Source organism: Fistularia commersonii, chromosome 32, assembly GCF_037954325.1.
Source record: "Fistularia commersonii isolate RoL2024-O1a breed Wild chromosome 32, RoL_Fcom_v1.0, whole genome shotgun sequence".
Taxonomy (NCBI): domain Eukaryota; kingdom Metazoa; phylum Chordata; class Actinopteri; order Syngnathiformes; family Fistulariidae; genus Fistularia; species Fistularia commersonii.
In genome coordinates, this window is record NC_141315.1 from 5,188,690 (window position 1) to 5,202,703 (window position 14,014).

The window sequence follows — 14,014 nt, forward strand, 5'->3', positions numbered from 1 at the left end:
TTTCTCAAGACCGGAATGGCATTCACACAAGGCAGAGCAGGACGGTGAGTCATAACGTATCAAGTTCAGGCGGGATTACTGACACCCAAAGCCTTCCTCAATAAGAAAAACTAAGCAAAGTTTAAAAATAATGCCCCAAGCAGTGAAAGGCATTTATAGGGCACCTCTGTGAAGACTTATTTGAATGACTAGTTTTTCTATAGGAATTTTCAGATTTGCAGTCACAAACAGAATACTGAACATTTACCTCCAATGATGCTCAAATTTTCTCCCAGAGTTGGAAAGTGACACAGCAACGGTAACTGTTAGAAAAGTTAGACTCACCGAAGCATTTTTGGTCTGATACCACTCTGGGGTGGCTACATGGTGGTTGAACATTTTACGAGGGATCCATTTTTTGTCCTCGGCTTCCCAGAGTATGGAATTAAGATCGGGGAAGTTATGGTGGATGTCGATTCCATCATTGCTCCATCGCCCCAGAGACCAGCCACTGAGTTCTGAACCCTGGAAAAAGCGGATAAATACACATCGAAGAAAGTTTATTGAAATGATGGTCATTTCTGGCATGTGAAATTAATCAAGTAAATTCTTGCAACACTCAATTTCGTTAAACATTCATTAATAATGTGAAATATTTTAGTCAACCGTACCTGTGAGTCAGTGTAATAATTGGTCAAACATAACTGAAACCAAACAAAACCCATTCGCGTCATTTATACTATATGATATTTTAAAAAAGTCAGGAACCTATTTGAAAATTGCGACTCACAAACCATAATTAAAGCCCATTTTAACTTTTAGTTTGAATTCACAATCCAACAAGTCATATTAAAATTTCAAAAAGCAATTTGTAACGCCAGCGTTAAGCTCGCGTCTCAGTGGAACCCCTGGGATCCAGGCCCTTCCTTCGGGGCGTTGCCTGTGAGCTACGCTTCCAGGTCTGACTCAGCAAGAATGCCCATGACTAAGTTATTTGGATTTGAAGGAGAGCCCCAAGTGGTGGAGCATCTTGGGGTCTTGTTCACGGGTGAGGGGAAGATGGACCGTGAGTCAGACGGGCAGATCAGTATGACGCCAGCAGTCTGTTGTGGTGAAGACGGAACTGCGCTGGAGAGCAAGGGTCTCAGTTTACCACTGTCTGTATTCCAACCATCACCTGTCATGAGTTCTGGGTAATGAGCGAAAGGAAAACGTCACGGATGCAAGCCTCCAAAGAATGTCGTCTCCTCATAGTTTCCAGTCAATGGGCGGGTTGTGGGTAGATCTATTAGAAATGTCAGAAAATTTTCAAGGGGGGGGGGGCTGGAGAAAAGCTGCTTCCAAGCATCAGAAGGGGGGATGTGGTTTAGATATCTGTAAAGGAAATCTCCTTTCAGCTCCTGTTCAAGGTATTCCCTGTGCCATTCAAACCGAAAGGTGGTTCCGTCCCATGATTTAAATGTGAAATGGGGAAGAAATATGCAGACACCTGGATTGATAAATCCATTACTTTGCGTTCAATGGTTCCTGCATCCAAGAGGATTTGTTTATGATCCTAAATAACGGTTGACTTTTTTTGCTCATTTATTTATTTCTTGTTTCAGATGTCACAATATAGAACAGTCTTTCTGGTCAAGTGAATTAATCTTATTTATTAATGAATTATATCTTATTGTATTAAAATGTACATTTTTTTTTTTTTGTCTTTTATTCCAGATTTATTATCTTATTGTTCATTTTATAGAATTCAACGACACCTTAATCGCAGATTGTGTAATGCTATTATAATGATTTTTAAAATCACATTGTCACAAAAATGGTGCCATTTATGTTAATTGAGGTGAACACAATTTATGATATCACTAACGCAACAATCATCCTAAATCATTCCATTAATTCCATAATGAATCGCTGACCAAATCAGGGTTAAAGGTGCAGAGTCAGTGGGCTGGATATCGACTCGACTTTGACATCACTAGAGATTGGATTTGGTAAAATATCAAGCACATGCTCCACTTTGATCATTGCATCAGATGTGGCAAAATTTGATTACGGAGTTATTATCCGAGGAGCAGAAAAGCCAGAGGAAGTGTCTGCTGCCCTTTTACAGGCCACATACAATCGAATAAGCAACTGCTGCTGCAGTTCCCAGTGTATTAGACTGTAGGGTATCCAATTATATGGGTGAGCTGTTCATTAAACAGTGGTACATTTCATTTACCTACACATCACACTTGCATATTATTTGATGTCTCTGACTGTGCAGACACCAGACACGATCATATTGATCACGTTAATTTTTCTTTCTTCTTGCTTTTTTTTCCCTCCCTTCATCTACTTGATTAACAATGAGCCTTTTAATGTTGCAGGCCTTTGGAAAATGTAACGTCATACACAACAAGCACGTATTTCTGTGCCGTTCTCAAACAGAGAAGGCAATCTAAGTCCGCTTTCATTCACGTGTGTGAACCTTTTGCATTGTTTGGTAAATTCCCTCCTTATTTGAGGTATTCCATCTGATCATTCCAACCAATTTTCAAGCGTGCACCTGCATCACATTTGCTCTTAGCAAACACACCTGTCAAGCAGATATGGTGCTATTTTCCCCAGAGGCCGGCGTGTGATACGAGGTCACTAATGGCCATCTTGCAAACCTACCGCTTCAAAGGCTCTCTCGTACCCATCAGGGTTGACAGATGGCAATAGATGGATTCTGGTCTCCTCGACCAGGTGACGAATTCGCTGGTTGCCAGAAAGATACTCCATACACATGAACTGCATCAGCAGCAGGAGAAGCTCTCTTCCCAGTACCTCGTTTCCATGGGAACCCGCTGTGTAACGGAACTCAGGTTCACCTGGTGGATAGGTTCAGAAGAAAAGAGCAATGAAGGTAATGTAGAGAATGCAACTGCAGAAACTTCATCCGTAAAGCAAAGTCCATGAAGTTGGTATTGTCGCCCCCAGAAAAAAAAAAAAAAAAGGAAAATAAAACTCACCAACTTCATGCTCCCCTGGGTTATCAGAAATCTCTATAGCATACAATTTGAGGCCGCTCTGGCTTTTTCCGATGTTATAAATCCGGGTGACATTGGGGCACATTTCATTAACCACCTTCATCAGCTGTGAATGGAAAATAAAAAGCACAATCATTTTTGCTTGCCCATCTGAATATAATAAATATTTCTAATAAATCTGCCATCAGTCTGGTATTGCAGCCTATTGGCTCAAACGGGGTTCTTACAAAGGTGGGGAACAGTGATTATAAGGTAGTAAAATTCTCTAGTGTATTTATGACGTAGCCTATTGAATATCATCACATTATACTTGAAAATTTCAGAAAAAAAAAAACAAATACATTTTTTATTCCAAACCAAAGTTTCTTGTTACTTCATACATAAATAAAGGTATTGCTCAATTTTATTGTCTTAAGTTTTCTGGGTTGAAAGATACTTACTCACCTGTGTAATTGCACTGTTATAAATTTTTTTTTCTTCTTGAGTTTAACCTCTAAATACTGAAAAATAACATCCGTTGGTTTCTTTTAATAAGTTGAGAAGAGATGTGTTTATGTGCCTGCATTAGCTCGCAGCTACGGCGCAATCTGACTTCGGGTTGTGTAAATAATCATTACCGTAATACAAAGGTTAGCCAGGACGCAAGCGGACATAATAACCTTACTCTGGCTTTCTCTTCTTTCCACACATCTTTAAAAACAAATCAAATGCTTTAGTTGAAATTATTGATATAATATCACGTAAAACTGTCATCATGACGAAGATCATGCTTTTGCAAGATCATCCAGTCACATGCGGAGATAACAATTACACATCCGCACAATTTGCAGCCAGCGGGGGAGTGAGTTACCGTCCCCCATCCCATGTGAACAAGGCTTAAAGAGGTTCTGTCTCTGTGAAGTAATGAAAGTAAATATTGTAAGAAAGTTTCAAGACACTGTAGAAAAATTGCATCAAATACCCATGATATTTCCAAAACAATATCACCTTGGTTTTGTTACTATTTAATTCAACTCTTATTGGGGTAACAAGCTCCAGTTAATTAGGAAAAACAGACCTAGAGAGGAGTTGAATCAAATAGCGGCGATCATTTCCCCGTAAGAGTGTAAGCAGAGACACCGGGAGAGAGTGTCGCAGGGGATCAAAATGACCACCAACTTGTTGGGTGAAGCAGAAGCATTCATTTCAGTAATGTGTGTTTACGGGCTCTTCCCACTGCCGCAGTAGTCATTAGCCAGTTGGGAGAGATGAGCTTTAAATCACTTCTGGCTTGAATCCTGACTCCACTAATCAAGAAAATCAATAAACAACCCTGAGTGCAACGTAAAACGACATGAAGCAAATCAGCACACAGTTCGTGGCAAATCTCTTGCCATATGTTTCAACGGCATCCCTCTACCACAAATGGTCTTTCTCTTAAGAATTCTTTTCATGAGGTCTTCACATAAAAAAAAGGGGGAAACATCGCACAAAATGTCTGGTTGTTTAAAATGTTAAGATATTACTTTTCTTAATTACTCCCTGTGGAATTCAGGTGGGATCACTTGGGGTGCACTGTCATATTAATGATACTTAAAGCGAAAACCATTCATAGATATCTATAAAGTATTACTATTAACGTATTATTATTATTATTATTATCCTTATGATTTCATTTATCTATTATCGATTCAAGTATTATTAGCATTCAAATCGTCATTGGATTTGGCGCAATGTGTATGAAAGTTATTTGTAATATTATTTAATCTATTTAAAATCACAAGCACTTATAGTTGTGAAATCGCTGTGTTTTATTAACTCACACCTTCTTGCTGTGAGGGCTAAGCACTAACCGCTTTGCTGCCATGCATTTAATTTCCAACTTAGATGATCTTTTTTTTTTATATATTTTTTTAATCCAATCCACTGCCAATGTAACATCAAAAGGATACAGGGCAAGAGAATTTAAGGATGAGCTTTATTTGTTATTTTTTTTGTCAAGGAAGGGATGTGACCCGACCAGTTAAAGCTTATTTTTCAGAACGCAGTGAATACTTGCTCAGCACATAATTAAATGTCTGTCTGTCCAAGAAATCTCGGTATTTCCGGGAGCAAGTACAATCTTTTAACAGGACAACCTGACGAGCAGACAGGATTTATACATCACTTTTTCAGCCCCTATCTGGGGGGGGGTTCATCATATGAGACGACACAACTTTACAACTTTGATGCTGCTACCCCATGTGCCTCCAAAATGCCCTTCGGGGACAAATAACGTTATTCTGTCTGTCTGTCAACACAACAGACCATTTTCACTATGAGGTTTATGCACTGGATCATGTTAACCTGCGGAGAGTAAAGAAATGTCAAGGGTGGAAAGGCTTTGGAAGCACAGCTTTAAAAATAGTTTTTTCCTTTCTTTGCAAAGGCACTTGAAGGCTAGACTCTGTGTGACACATTGGCCTTGAAAGTAAAAAAAAAAAAAAAAGAAAGAAATGAAGGAAAGAGAGGAAAACAGATTATTTATTTCCCCATTTTTGGATTAGCATTTTTTTCTGTCACACCAAAAGGTAGGGATGATGTTTTTTACACATATCTGTTGCAGGAATTGGAAAAAGTTTCATGACAGCACTTTTTGACATTTTCAGGGAATGTTTTTATCATTATTATTTATTATTTTTTTCAGTTTTGCAACTACATTACACGGGATTACGAGGCATTAGCGTCGTCAAAAACACTCACTGGCAGCGTACAGGGTCAAGAATACACCGTCCTGCTCGGAACAAACGCGTTACTGTTCGTGACAACTTTATGAGTAAGTAATGACACAAGCCAGGACATGCCATACGCATTTTCATGTGGCTGGCAGCGCTATGTTCGTTTGTAGCACGCCTCGCAACGGAAAAAATTTGTTTGGTGTTGGCACGGACACTTACTTGAATTGTTTTATTGCTCCGGTCTGTGGAAGACACTCACCTGCCTCATTTCTTTGTAGCTGTGGTGTCTGAAGTCCAAGTTATCTGATGTTATGACTTCATTGCGCCTGTGGTAATAATTATTTGGATCTGTGAGGAATCAGACGGCATACATATTAATATTCAGTACAAGAGCAGGGAAGCAGAGATTTGTCTTTCACTTCGAGGGCTAGTTCACCTAAAACACAGAATCAAATATTTCATATCCAATACCTCAAGCCTTTTTTTATTCATTTTATATCAGCATTCTAACAGCCGTATTTGTTTTGTGACAATGAGGTCATTAATCAAAGTAATGAACAAATAACGGCGTAATCACACATCGGAGTGAAAGTGAGAATGTCGCAACGCCGACGAAGGTAACGTCAATCGGAGGTCAAGTTACCTGGCAGAGGGCAGCCGAGTATTTCCACTCTCATGCAGATGCTGCCGCTGTTAAACCAAGAAATGGGGTTGACCCGTATGTATCGGGCCACCACCGGAACTGGAAAAATATTCTGGACTGGGATCTCCTTCTCCCTGTTGCCTCTGAAGATCTACTGAGGCAGACACATTCAATAAGCTGGAGAATTAACAGTGAAAAATGGGAATAGGGTTATCAGGTACACGTATCTCATTAAAATCTGTGAAAAAGTACATATTTCATGACATGAGGAAGGACGTTCGCATGGTGGAGATTTGGGGATTTTTCTATCAGATAAAAATAAACCGCTGTGGATGCGATTAGATTAGACTGAACATATTTAAGTACTGGGCAACGAAATGGAGTTTAGCATTGAACCAGAAGTGCAAAAATACATAAAATACAGGATGTACATGGTAGATAATGTCAAAAATGTATGTGATTTACCGTTAGGGTACTATGAACATATTATACAGATAGATATGTGGATTAAATTAAGTATGCTATAGACAGGAACTACGGACAGAATTTACAAGTAGAAATGTGCAGCTGATAAGTTATGCTATAAAAGTAGTAGTAGTTTGTATCTGTGTTGTTCGTGGTGTATTTGCTTTCTCCTTGGTGACGCCAAACACTCGAGCTGCAAAGAAATGTGACTTTAAATGACAAAGATGAGATACCCATCTGCTCACGGATCATCAGTATTTACTGTTGCCTCCCAGTCCATTAAACTAGGAAATTAGCCAAGATCAAAATCTTCTCTTGTAATTGCACTTCACCGAGAATTAATTTTTCTACCTGGTGGCTGTCATTTAGCACAAAACAGGCTTCTTTCTCAAGCATGTATCATCTGAATAATGAATAAATAATGAATAAACAATAAAAACCAATTGCTCTTGTTGTAAATTGAAATAACAGAGGGTAATACAATGGAGGTTTCTCACCATGTCCTCTGAGCCGTTCTTAAGTGTTATCCATGTGTGACTGTCGTTGCTCACCATGACCTTGTATGAGGTTACCCAATCGCTCCTGTTAACATGAGGAGAAAATGAAAGGATGAGAGGAAGAAAAGAACTTATGTCAGGTTTAATTCGGTGCAAATGGAGCACCGGGGGTGACGGAGGAAGTCGCCCGGCGTGCAGGCGGAGAAGTTAAATTCCCACCGAGGAAAAGTCGATTTAGAGAACGGGAGACGGAAAGAGGAGAAGAGGTCAAAGAATTCAAATCAGAAATGTCACTCGTGCAATTTCATTACATTACAGTTTAAGAATGTGAGAAAATGTGAAATTTGTGATATACATAAGATTCATTGTAGCTCAGCCCACGTCTGAACATGCAAATGTTAGTAATGGGCCTTTTAGTAAAAATGAATCAATTAAATCCATCGATCATTTACATTTCTAAACAGATTATAAATCTGTGTGATATTCGCTGATGACCTGGTACCTCAAATATTTTTACTACTACTTTAATGACTTCAGAACCAGTACTAATGAGCTCCAAGGTGTGGTTGTTAAATAAGTTATGCTGATAACTTACTCTAGTGGGCTTGAATCACAAATTGACGAACCAATGAACCAAAAATTTCTGCAATAACAAAACTCTATTACTGCACCAGAGGGGGATTTTCTATTTTCTTTTTCTTTTTTAATCCAAGGCAGCCAATTTGTTGCCAGCATTTATCCGTTTTACAAACCATTTTTTTCACTTCCATCTGCTGGCCCCCATTAATAACTGCTCCGTCTATGAATCTGTTTAACCATCACAATGAAGTTCCTTTCCCTGTCATAGAAAATTGCCATGGATTCCACCGATTCAAATTTTATACCCGTATTAGGCAACTGATTTTAGATGTGTTTATTACGTATGGCAGTTTTTCTATACACAGGGTCTGAGTGAGGCTGGATCTGATATTTGAATGCGAGGTGAGGCTCACTCTGAACTGGCTGGCTGTCGATCACTGGGTCCCATAAAGAGATGTATAATCACCCACTCTCTTACATCCAGAGCTGACTGACGTACTGCAAAATTTTCAATCGTGGGAGGAAATCCGGGGAGCCGGGCGACACCCATCACAGGCATGTGGAAAACCTACAAGATCCACAGACGGGTTCCGGTTCCCCTCGGGATTTGAACCTGGCAACTCTCAGACCGAATGTGTGAATGCTTCTAGGTGGCTCTGTAATGGACTGTAATGGACAGCTGGGATAGGCCACAGCTCTGTGATGAATGAATGGATGAATGAAAAATAAGTGTATATCACAAATGAATGATAAAGGTGATAAACTACATGTGAAAAAAATCCCGCCTCTACAAATGCTCAGTGAGGGCGCTGCTTAATATTTGGGAATAAACTTTAAAATGCACTTAATTCACAAATTAAGGAGAGCGCAGTGAACTGGTATTGCCGTCGCTTTGTTTCAATGTGTCAGAAAAAGAGGTCACGGATCTCCCATCACGCCGGCGCTCCGTCCAGTTTGTGCCTTATGTAGGTTGGTCGTGATTCCTCCTCCTTGATAGAGACATCAGTGCTGAGCTGGTCCGGCACGGTAAGAATTCCCAGTTCTGCTCATTAAAGCACTTGCAGTCAGAAATCCCCAAGGTAGCGCCGCAGACAGCTACATGCCCGACAGAGCTAATTGCTAAGAAACTCTGTCTCAGGCACTGGAGCCTTCAGTATGCTTATATCGCACCGGCCAGCGAGGAAAATTACAAACACTAGCTGATAAAGTGTCTCCCCGTGCTCTCTGACCACAAAACAGTTTCCACTAGTCAGTGCCACCGTTTCCAATTAAAAACAAAGGCCACAGGTTGTCAAATATTATCACAGAGCAAAACCCGGGATGTAAGAAAAATTGGGAACAGTGGTAGTTATTGCTTTTCTTGGGGAACAAACTTAATTCTCACCTATTTCCCTGTAGTGTGTTGCTTTATTGATGCTGGGCTTTTTTTTATATTTTTTTTCCAAGTCTCTATTTTTCAACGGCGTTCATGAACCAGTCCTGGTAGTTATTTTTAACGCTCAACGGATTGGAAAGACGTGGAGACCCCGAGGTGTCATGAAAATAAAGGTATCCCGGTAATAAAATCCTAGATTTTGCAGCATTTATCTCTTTACCATTAATGCTGTCGTTTCAGACTCGTGCTCCAATCCAATGCCTATTATCAATAATAATAGCTTTATTTACAATTATATTTCCTGGTCTCAATATATGCAAGGAGACTGGAGGTCAAAAATCAGAAAATGTACATTTTACAGTTTGTGTCATTTCAATTTTACGCTGTAGCAGACAAGTAATGTACACTATTTTTGATCCTTGGGGTTGAAATTATTCTTCAATCTCTGACTACGCAAAAAAGAACTGGAACACTAGTAAGTGACATATTCTTTATCTGAAGAAATACCCTCCTACTTTCACAAGATAATGATTTCCGCTTACGTAGCCGGTAAACACGTACGAGTTTTGAATCAAATGTACACCCAAATTTCATGTTTAATTTAAGTGTGATGAAATGACCAGCAGTGTGCTAAAATGTATTTACTTCAGTGTTACTTTCTCCACCTTTAAGTGGAGAAGTGGAGGTGAAAGAACAGGCACGCGCAGTAATGAATTTGACTTGTAAATCCGTAATCCCACAAGGGGAGAGGATGAGGGAAGTCTTCAGCAAAGGGTAAAGGTTTGGCAGCATGTGGTTGACATTGAAAAGCCTGATTATTTATATGTGTCAGGTGAATGTTTCCACTTGGGTGGGAGGGAATTCAAGACATTTTGAGTGCTGGTAGCTCTAACTGTTGTATACACTTCACTTTCCTTGACTTCCCACAGTAACTCATAACCCTTGCACACATATGTGATGTGTATTCTGGTCATTTACTGTGTTTTTGTTTTGACTCTGAAAGCACTTTTGTGCACCGAATTTTTGTCTGTATTTTTTTAACTTCAACTACATCAGTAGCACCGTTAAGAAGTATGGACATGTTTCCCAAGAGAGGAGAACACTGCAATCACATTTCTTCAACCAGGGGAGTTGCTTCCCGTTGGCATCTTAAAATAATCCAGATTAAAGAGCTTTCACATTGCTTTCAAGACCTGGGTGAATCTGGATTTCCTGGACACAGTTTGTCAACCTTCCACTTGGAGCTATAAAGTGAGAATGGGCTCCAGAATTTAGTGTTTGTGGATGTGCAACATGCACCAATGACTGCTGTTATATATTTTTGACCCCTTTTCCAATTCTCACTATTGTTAGAAATGAAGAAATTTTGACAAGGTCAATAAGAATTAAATGGGCTCGGGGATTCAACCACAGTTAAATATGGGTATACAAACGGAAAAGAAAGTATGATATCTGGTCCAACTTGTAAATGCATTGGAAAATCCTGCTTTGAATCAGAGAACCTGACTTCTGTGATTATCCATCGGGCCGAGCACAAGCACACGAGGGCATTTCCATCCTCTGCGTGACCATCTGCCAATCTACATGCACGTGTACTCACGACCAGAGGGAGCTCCTGCCTTGTGTGATAACCCCTGTGAACCTCGTCAGCCTCCTGGCATCCACTTCGAACCACTGCAGCGGGTCGTCTCTCCCAGCGCACCAAGCTCCATCATAGAGGTCATCTTCATAAAGGCCTGCCTGCAGGCCAGAGAAATACCACGTTGGGCAGAGTTTTATTCTAGAAGAACATTGGCTGATATACACTCACTGTTTACTTTCTTGTTGCTGGTCAGCTTGTAAAAAAAAAAGGAAATTCCACAAAAAAGAAACAGCTACTTGCACCTGACCGAAGCTAATAGACATTCAGGGGATATGTTGAATAATGGATCGACTCACAAACAAGCCAAGAATGAGCGAGTGCTTTTTTGAGAATATTTAAATCATGCCTCAGACCAAGTATTCTTCATTTTGGAAAACTGACTTGAATGATAAAAACATGTCGATGCACCCCTGTAGTGGCAGTCTCTTCGCATTTTAGACAAGACTTTTAAAAAAAAATCACATTTCAAGGAGTTTTTGTTGCAATAGAACATACATGTATGTGCTCTGACTGATAATCACCACGAGGAAGTTATAGCACAATTGAAGGGACCAAGAAGGCATTTCAATATTGAATTTTATTTCAACAAGTCTGTGTGTTTGCGAGCGCTTGACTTATGACCTCAGATCTGCTTTGGGCCCCGTTTCTACTTTGGGAAAGCTAGAGATGTTTACAGCAATGAATCTTTGAGATATCGGGCTTAATATATGCATATTCATAGAACAGAGGGGGGGATTACAAGAAACCACCTTATTCAGTTACAAGTGGTCTCTTATATTTTTGGATCCAAATTCATAAACGTGATGGACGCACTGTATGTTTTATTTTCTAACCCTATTAAGTTGGACATCATGACCTTCGTAAAGAAATGATATAGTTCACGTCAGTTGTATTTTGCCGCATTAGTTCTATCAAGTCTTATCAAACATATCAACTGACAAGTGAGTGTATATCTTTAAATGAGTCTTGATGTGATCTTCAAATGTATGCTGCTCATTCCAGAAATTTCCTGTCTGTGTGCAAGCTCTGCCAGAATACAGATGCATTCCAGTGCTTTAGTTGTCTGGAATCTCAAAAAAAAAAAAAAAAAAAGGAAAAAAAGAGAGAGGGAAGCCATAAATGCGGAAATAAACACTGGACCAATTCGACAGGCAACATCTGCTTTCAGTTGATTTCTCCTGAGTCACAAATAATTGTTCACCACTATATCTGAACCCAATTCCTGACAGTCACCTATATACACTCCAAACAAATATTTTGTTGCAGCTTTTAGTGAATTAAATGAATGTGTATATGTTTCATCTTTTGTAAAATCAAGGCCAGGGCAGTGGAATCTTTGAAGGGCAGAATATGTGGAGAGAACTGTAAGCATTAACAGTAAATATCTCTTCTCCAGATGCCAAACCTTTTTTATTGGGGCTATAAATTTAACCTTGGATTGATGTCAACACTATTACTATGTCTTTTGTTTTACTTTTGGACCAAGATATGCTGTTCCCCTGAAACTGAAAGAAAGTTTTACACAATTTGCTGGACAACAAGAACAATTTGCAATGCTTTTCCTGAACTCGATGACTATCTGCACAGCACAGTGTATCTTTAAATATACAGCTCTGTATAGATCTGTGAGAGCACAACTGCAAAGCGACCCAAAAACTTGCACCATTTATTATCCTACCCGATAAGGTATCCATATGAGCTATCACAACACTGTACACATGATCTGTATATCTGGATATTCACTAGAGTAATGTCAGATTGATGTTTATATTCAGATTTTTACTTTATATACCTGAGCCATTCTTCCCCCCCCAATGTAGACTTAAATGATCTATATTAGACTCACATTATATTCTACTTTACAGTTTCTACAGCACTGTACAACCTGTGTTCTCCAAGACTTTTCTGTATATCTATTCCTAGGTTGGGCAAACTACGGCCGGCGGGCCACATCCGGCCCATTGGTCTTTTTAATCCGGGCTGCCAAAGATTGGTACAAAATTCATACTTGATGTGAATGATTGAATAATTGGATCAATGAATGTGGGAGCTCAAAAAGGCGAATAATTCATTTTTGGAGCTACTTGAGAATTTTCCTGAGCTGAATGACACAGAATGTCTTTGTGATTTAGCCTTTACTGTGGACATACTGACACACATGAAGGAGCTGGAAGTGAAGCTGGACGTGAAGCTATTTTCAAAGCAAATGTCAGACAATGTTCAGACAAACATTAAAAGGGTCTGATATGTACTGTTGACAAATGTGTTTTCTGAATATTTTTTTATATGTATCTTATCTTATGGTGACCTGGCCCGTCGGTCAAATTTTAAAAGTCAATGCGACACTACGGACAAAAAGTTTGCACACCACTGATCTATTCTTATTGTGTTGAATTCTATTCTATTCTAGCAACGCCAGCCAAAGCAAGGACACCAACCGCCATCACACGTGACATTGCTCCGTGGAGATCTGTTTATACGAGCTGAAACCAACCCAAGAAACTCTCAGTTATGTTTATTTTGAATGCTGCAGCGTGAAAGAAAAGAGTCCTCCTGACATGCTTGCTTCTAATGAGGATAACGCCAATTGGTTTGCATCCCAAACTCTGCTTACCTGAATGTTAAGACGACCTCTGTGCGCGCCAAGGCCATAACGTTTCGTACTAGACGCATGAAGTTGGAAATCATCAATCTTCAGTGTCTCCAGTCCCATGGGGGGGCAATCTGGGTAATGAAAATGACAAATTGCTTTGTGATTTCTATCATGTGCTGGATTGTTACAGAAAGATCACTCTCTGCAAAGTAAAGTTAGTGTAAGTCAGAGACGGGGTTGTAATGACCATTTGAGGCCTTGCGCTGACTTGCAAATGTGTAAAAAAAACAAACAGGAACTGCACTCTGTGTTTGTTACAATAGAAATCAGACCGCATACCCAAAAAAACAGATGAATGAAGACTAACAGTTTCATTTTTCTACTTATTGTTCCCAAAACAAAGCAGAATGTGACAGTTGCGAGTCATTCATCTGCTGCCAGACCTGTCCCTGCAATCATGCAAGATAAAAACGCTTTTTAGAGGAGACAAGGACAACTTCTTGTGCATCCATTAAGCACATCTGGGTTTAC

General features: G+C 39.6%; 1 protein-coding gene across 2 annotated transcripts in view; it reads right to left on the reverse strand.

Moving 5' to 3' along the window:
* Positions 1-14,014, reverse strand: part of cpxm2 (carboxypeptidase X (M14 family), member 2) — a 34,125-nt gene that overhangs the window by 4,185 nt on the left and 15,926 nt on the right. For both annotated transcript variants that reach the window (XM_086140027.1, XM_086140026.1), the window contains exons 4-11: positions 13,505-13,614; positions 10,849-10,988; positions 7,295-7,379; positions 6,333-6,483; positions 5,949-6,037; positions 2,976-3,099; positions 2,638-2,834; positions 325-504 (exon numbers count right to left, since the gene is read on the reverse strand). In XM_086140027.1, coding sequence (XP_085996153.1) covers positions 325-504; positions 2,638-2,834; positions 2,976-3,099; positions 5,949-6,037; positions 6,333-6,483; positions 7,295-7,379; positions 10,849-10,988; positions 13,505-13,614 — 1,076 coding nt within the window. The remainder of the gene's footprint in view (positions 1-324; positions 505-2,637; positions 2,835-2,975; positions 3,100-5,948; positions 6,038-6,332; positions 6,484-7,294; positions 7,380-10,848; positions 10,989-13,504; positions 13,615-14,014) is intronic.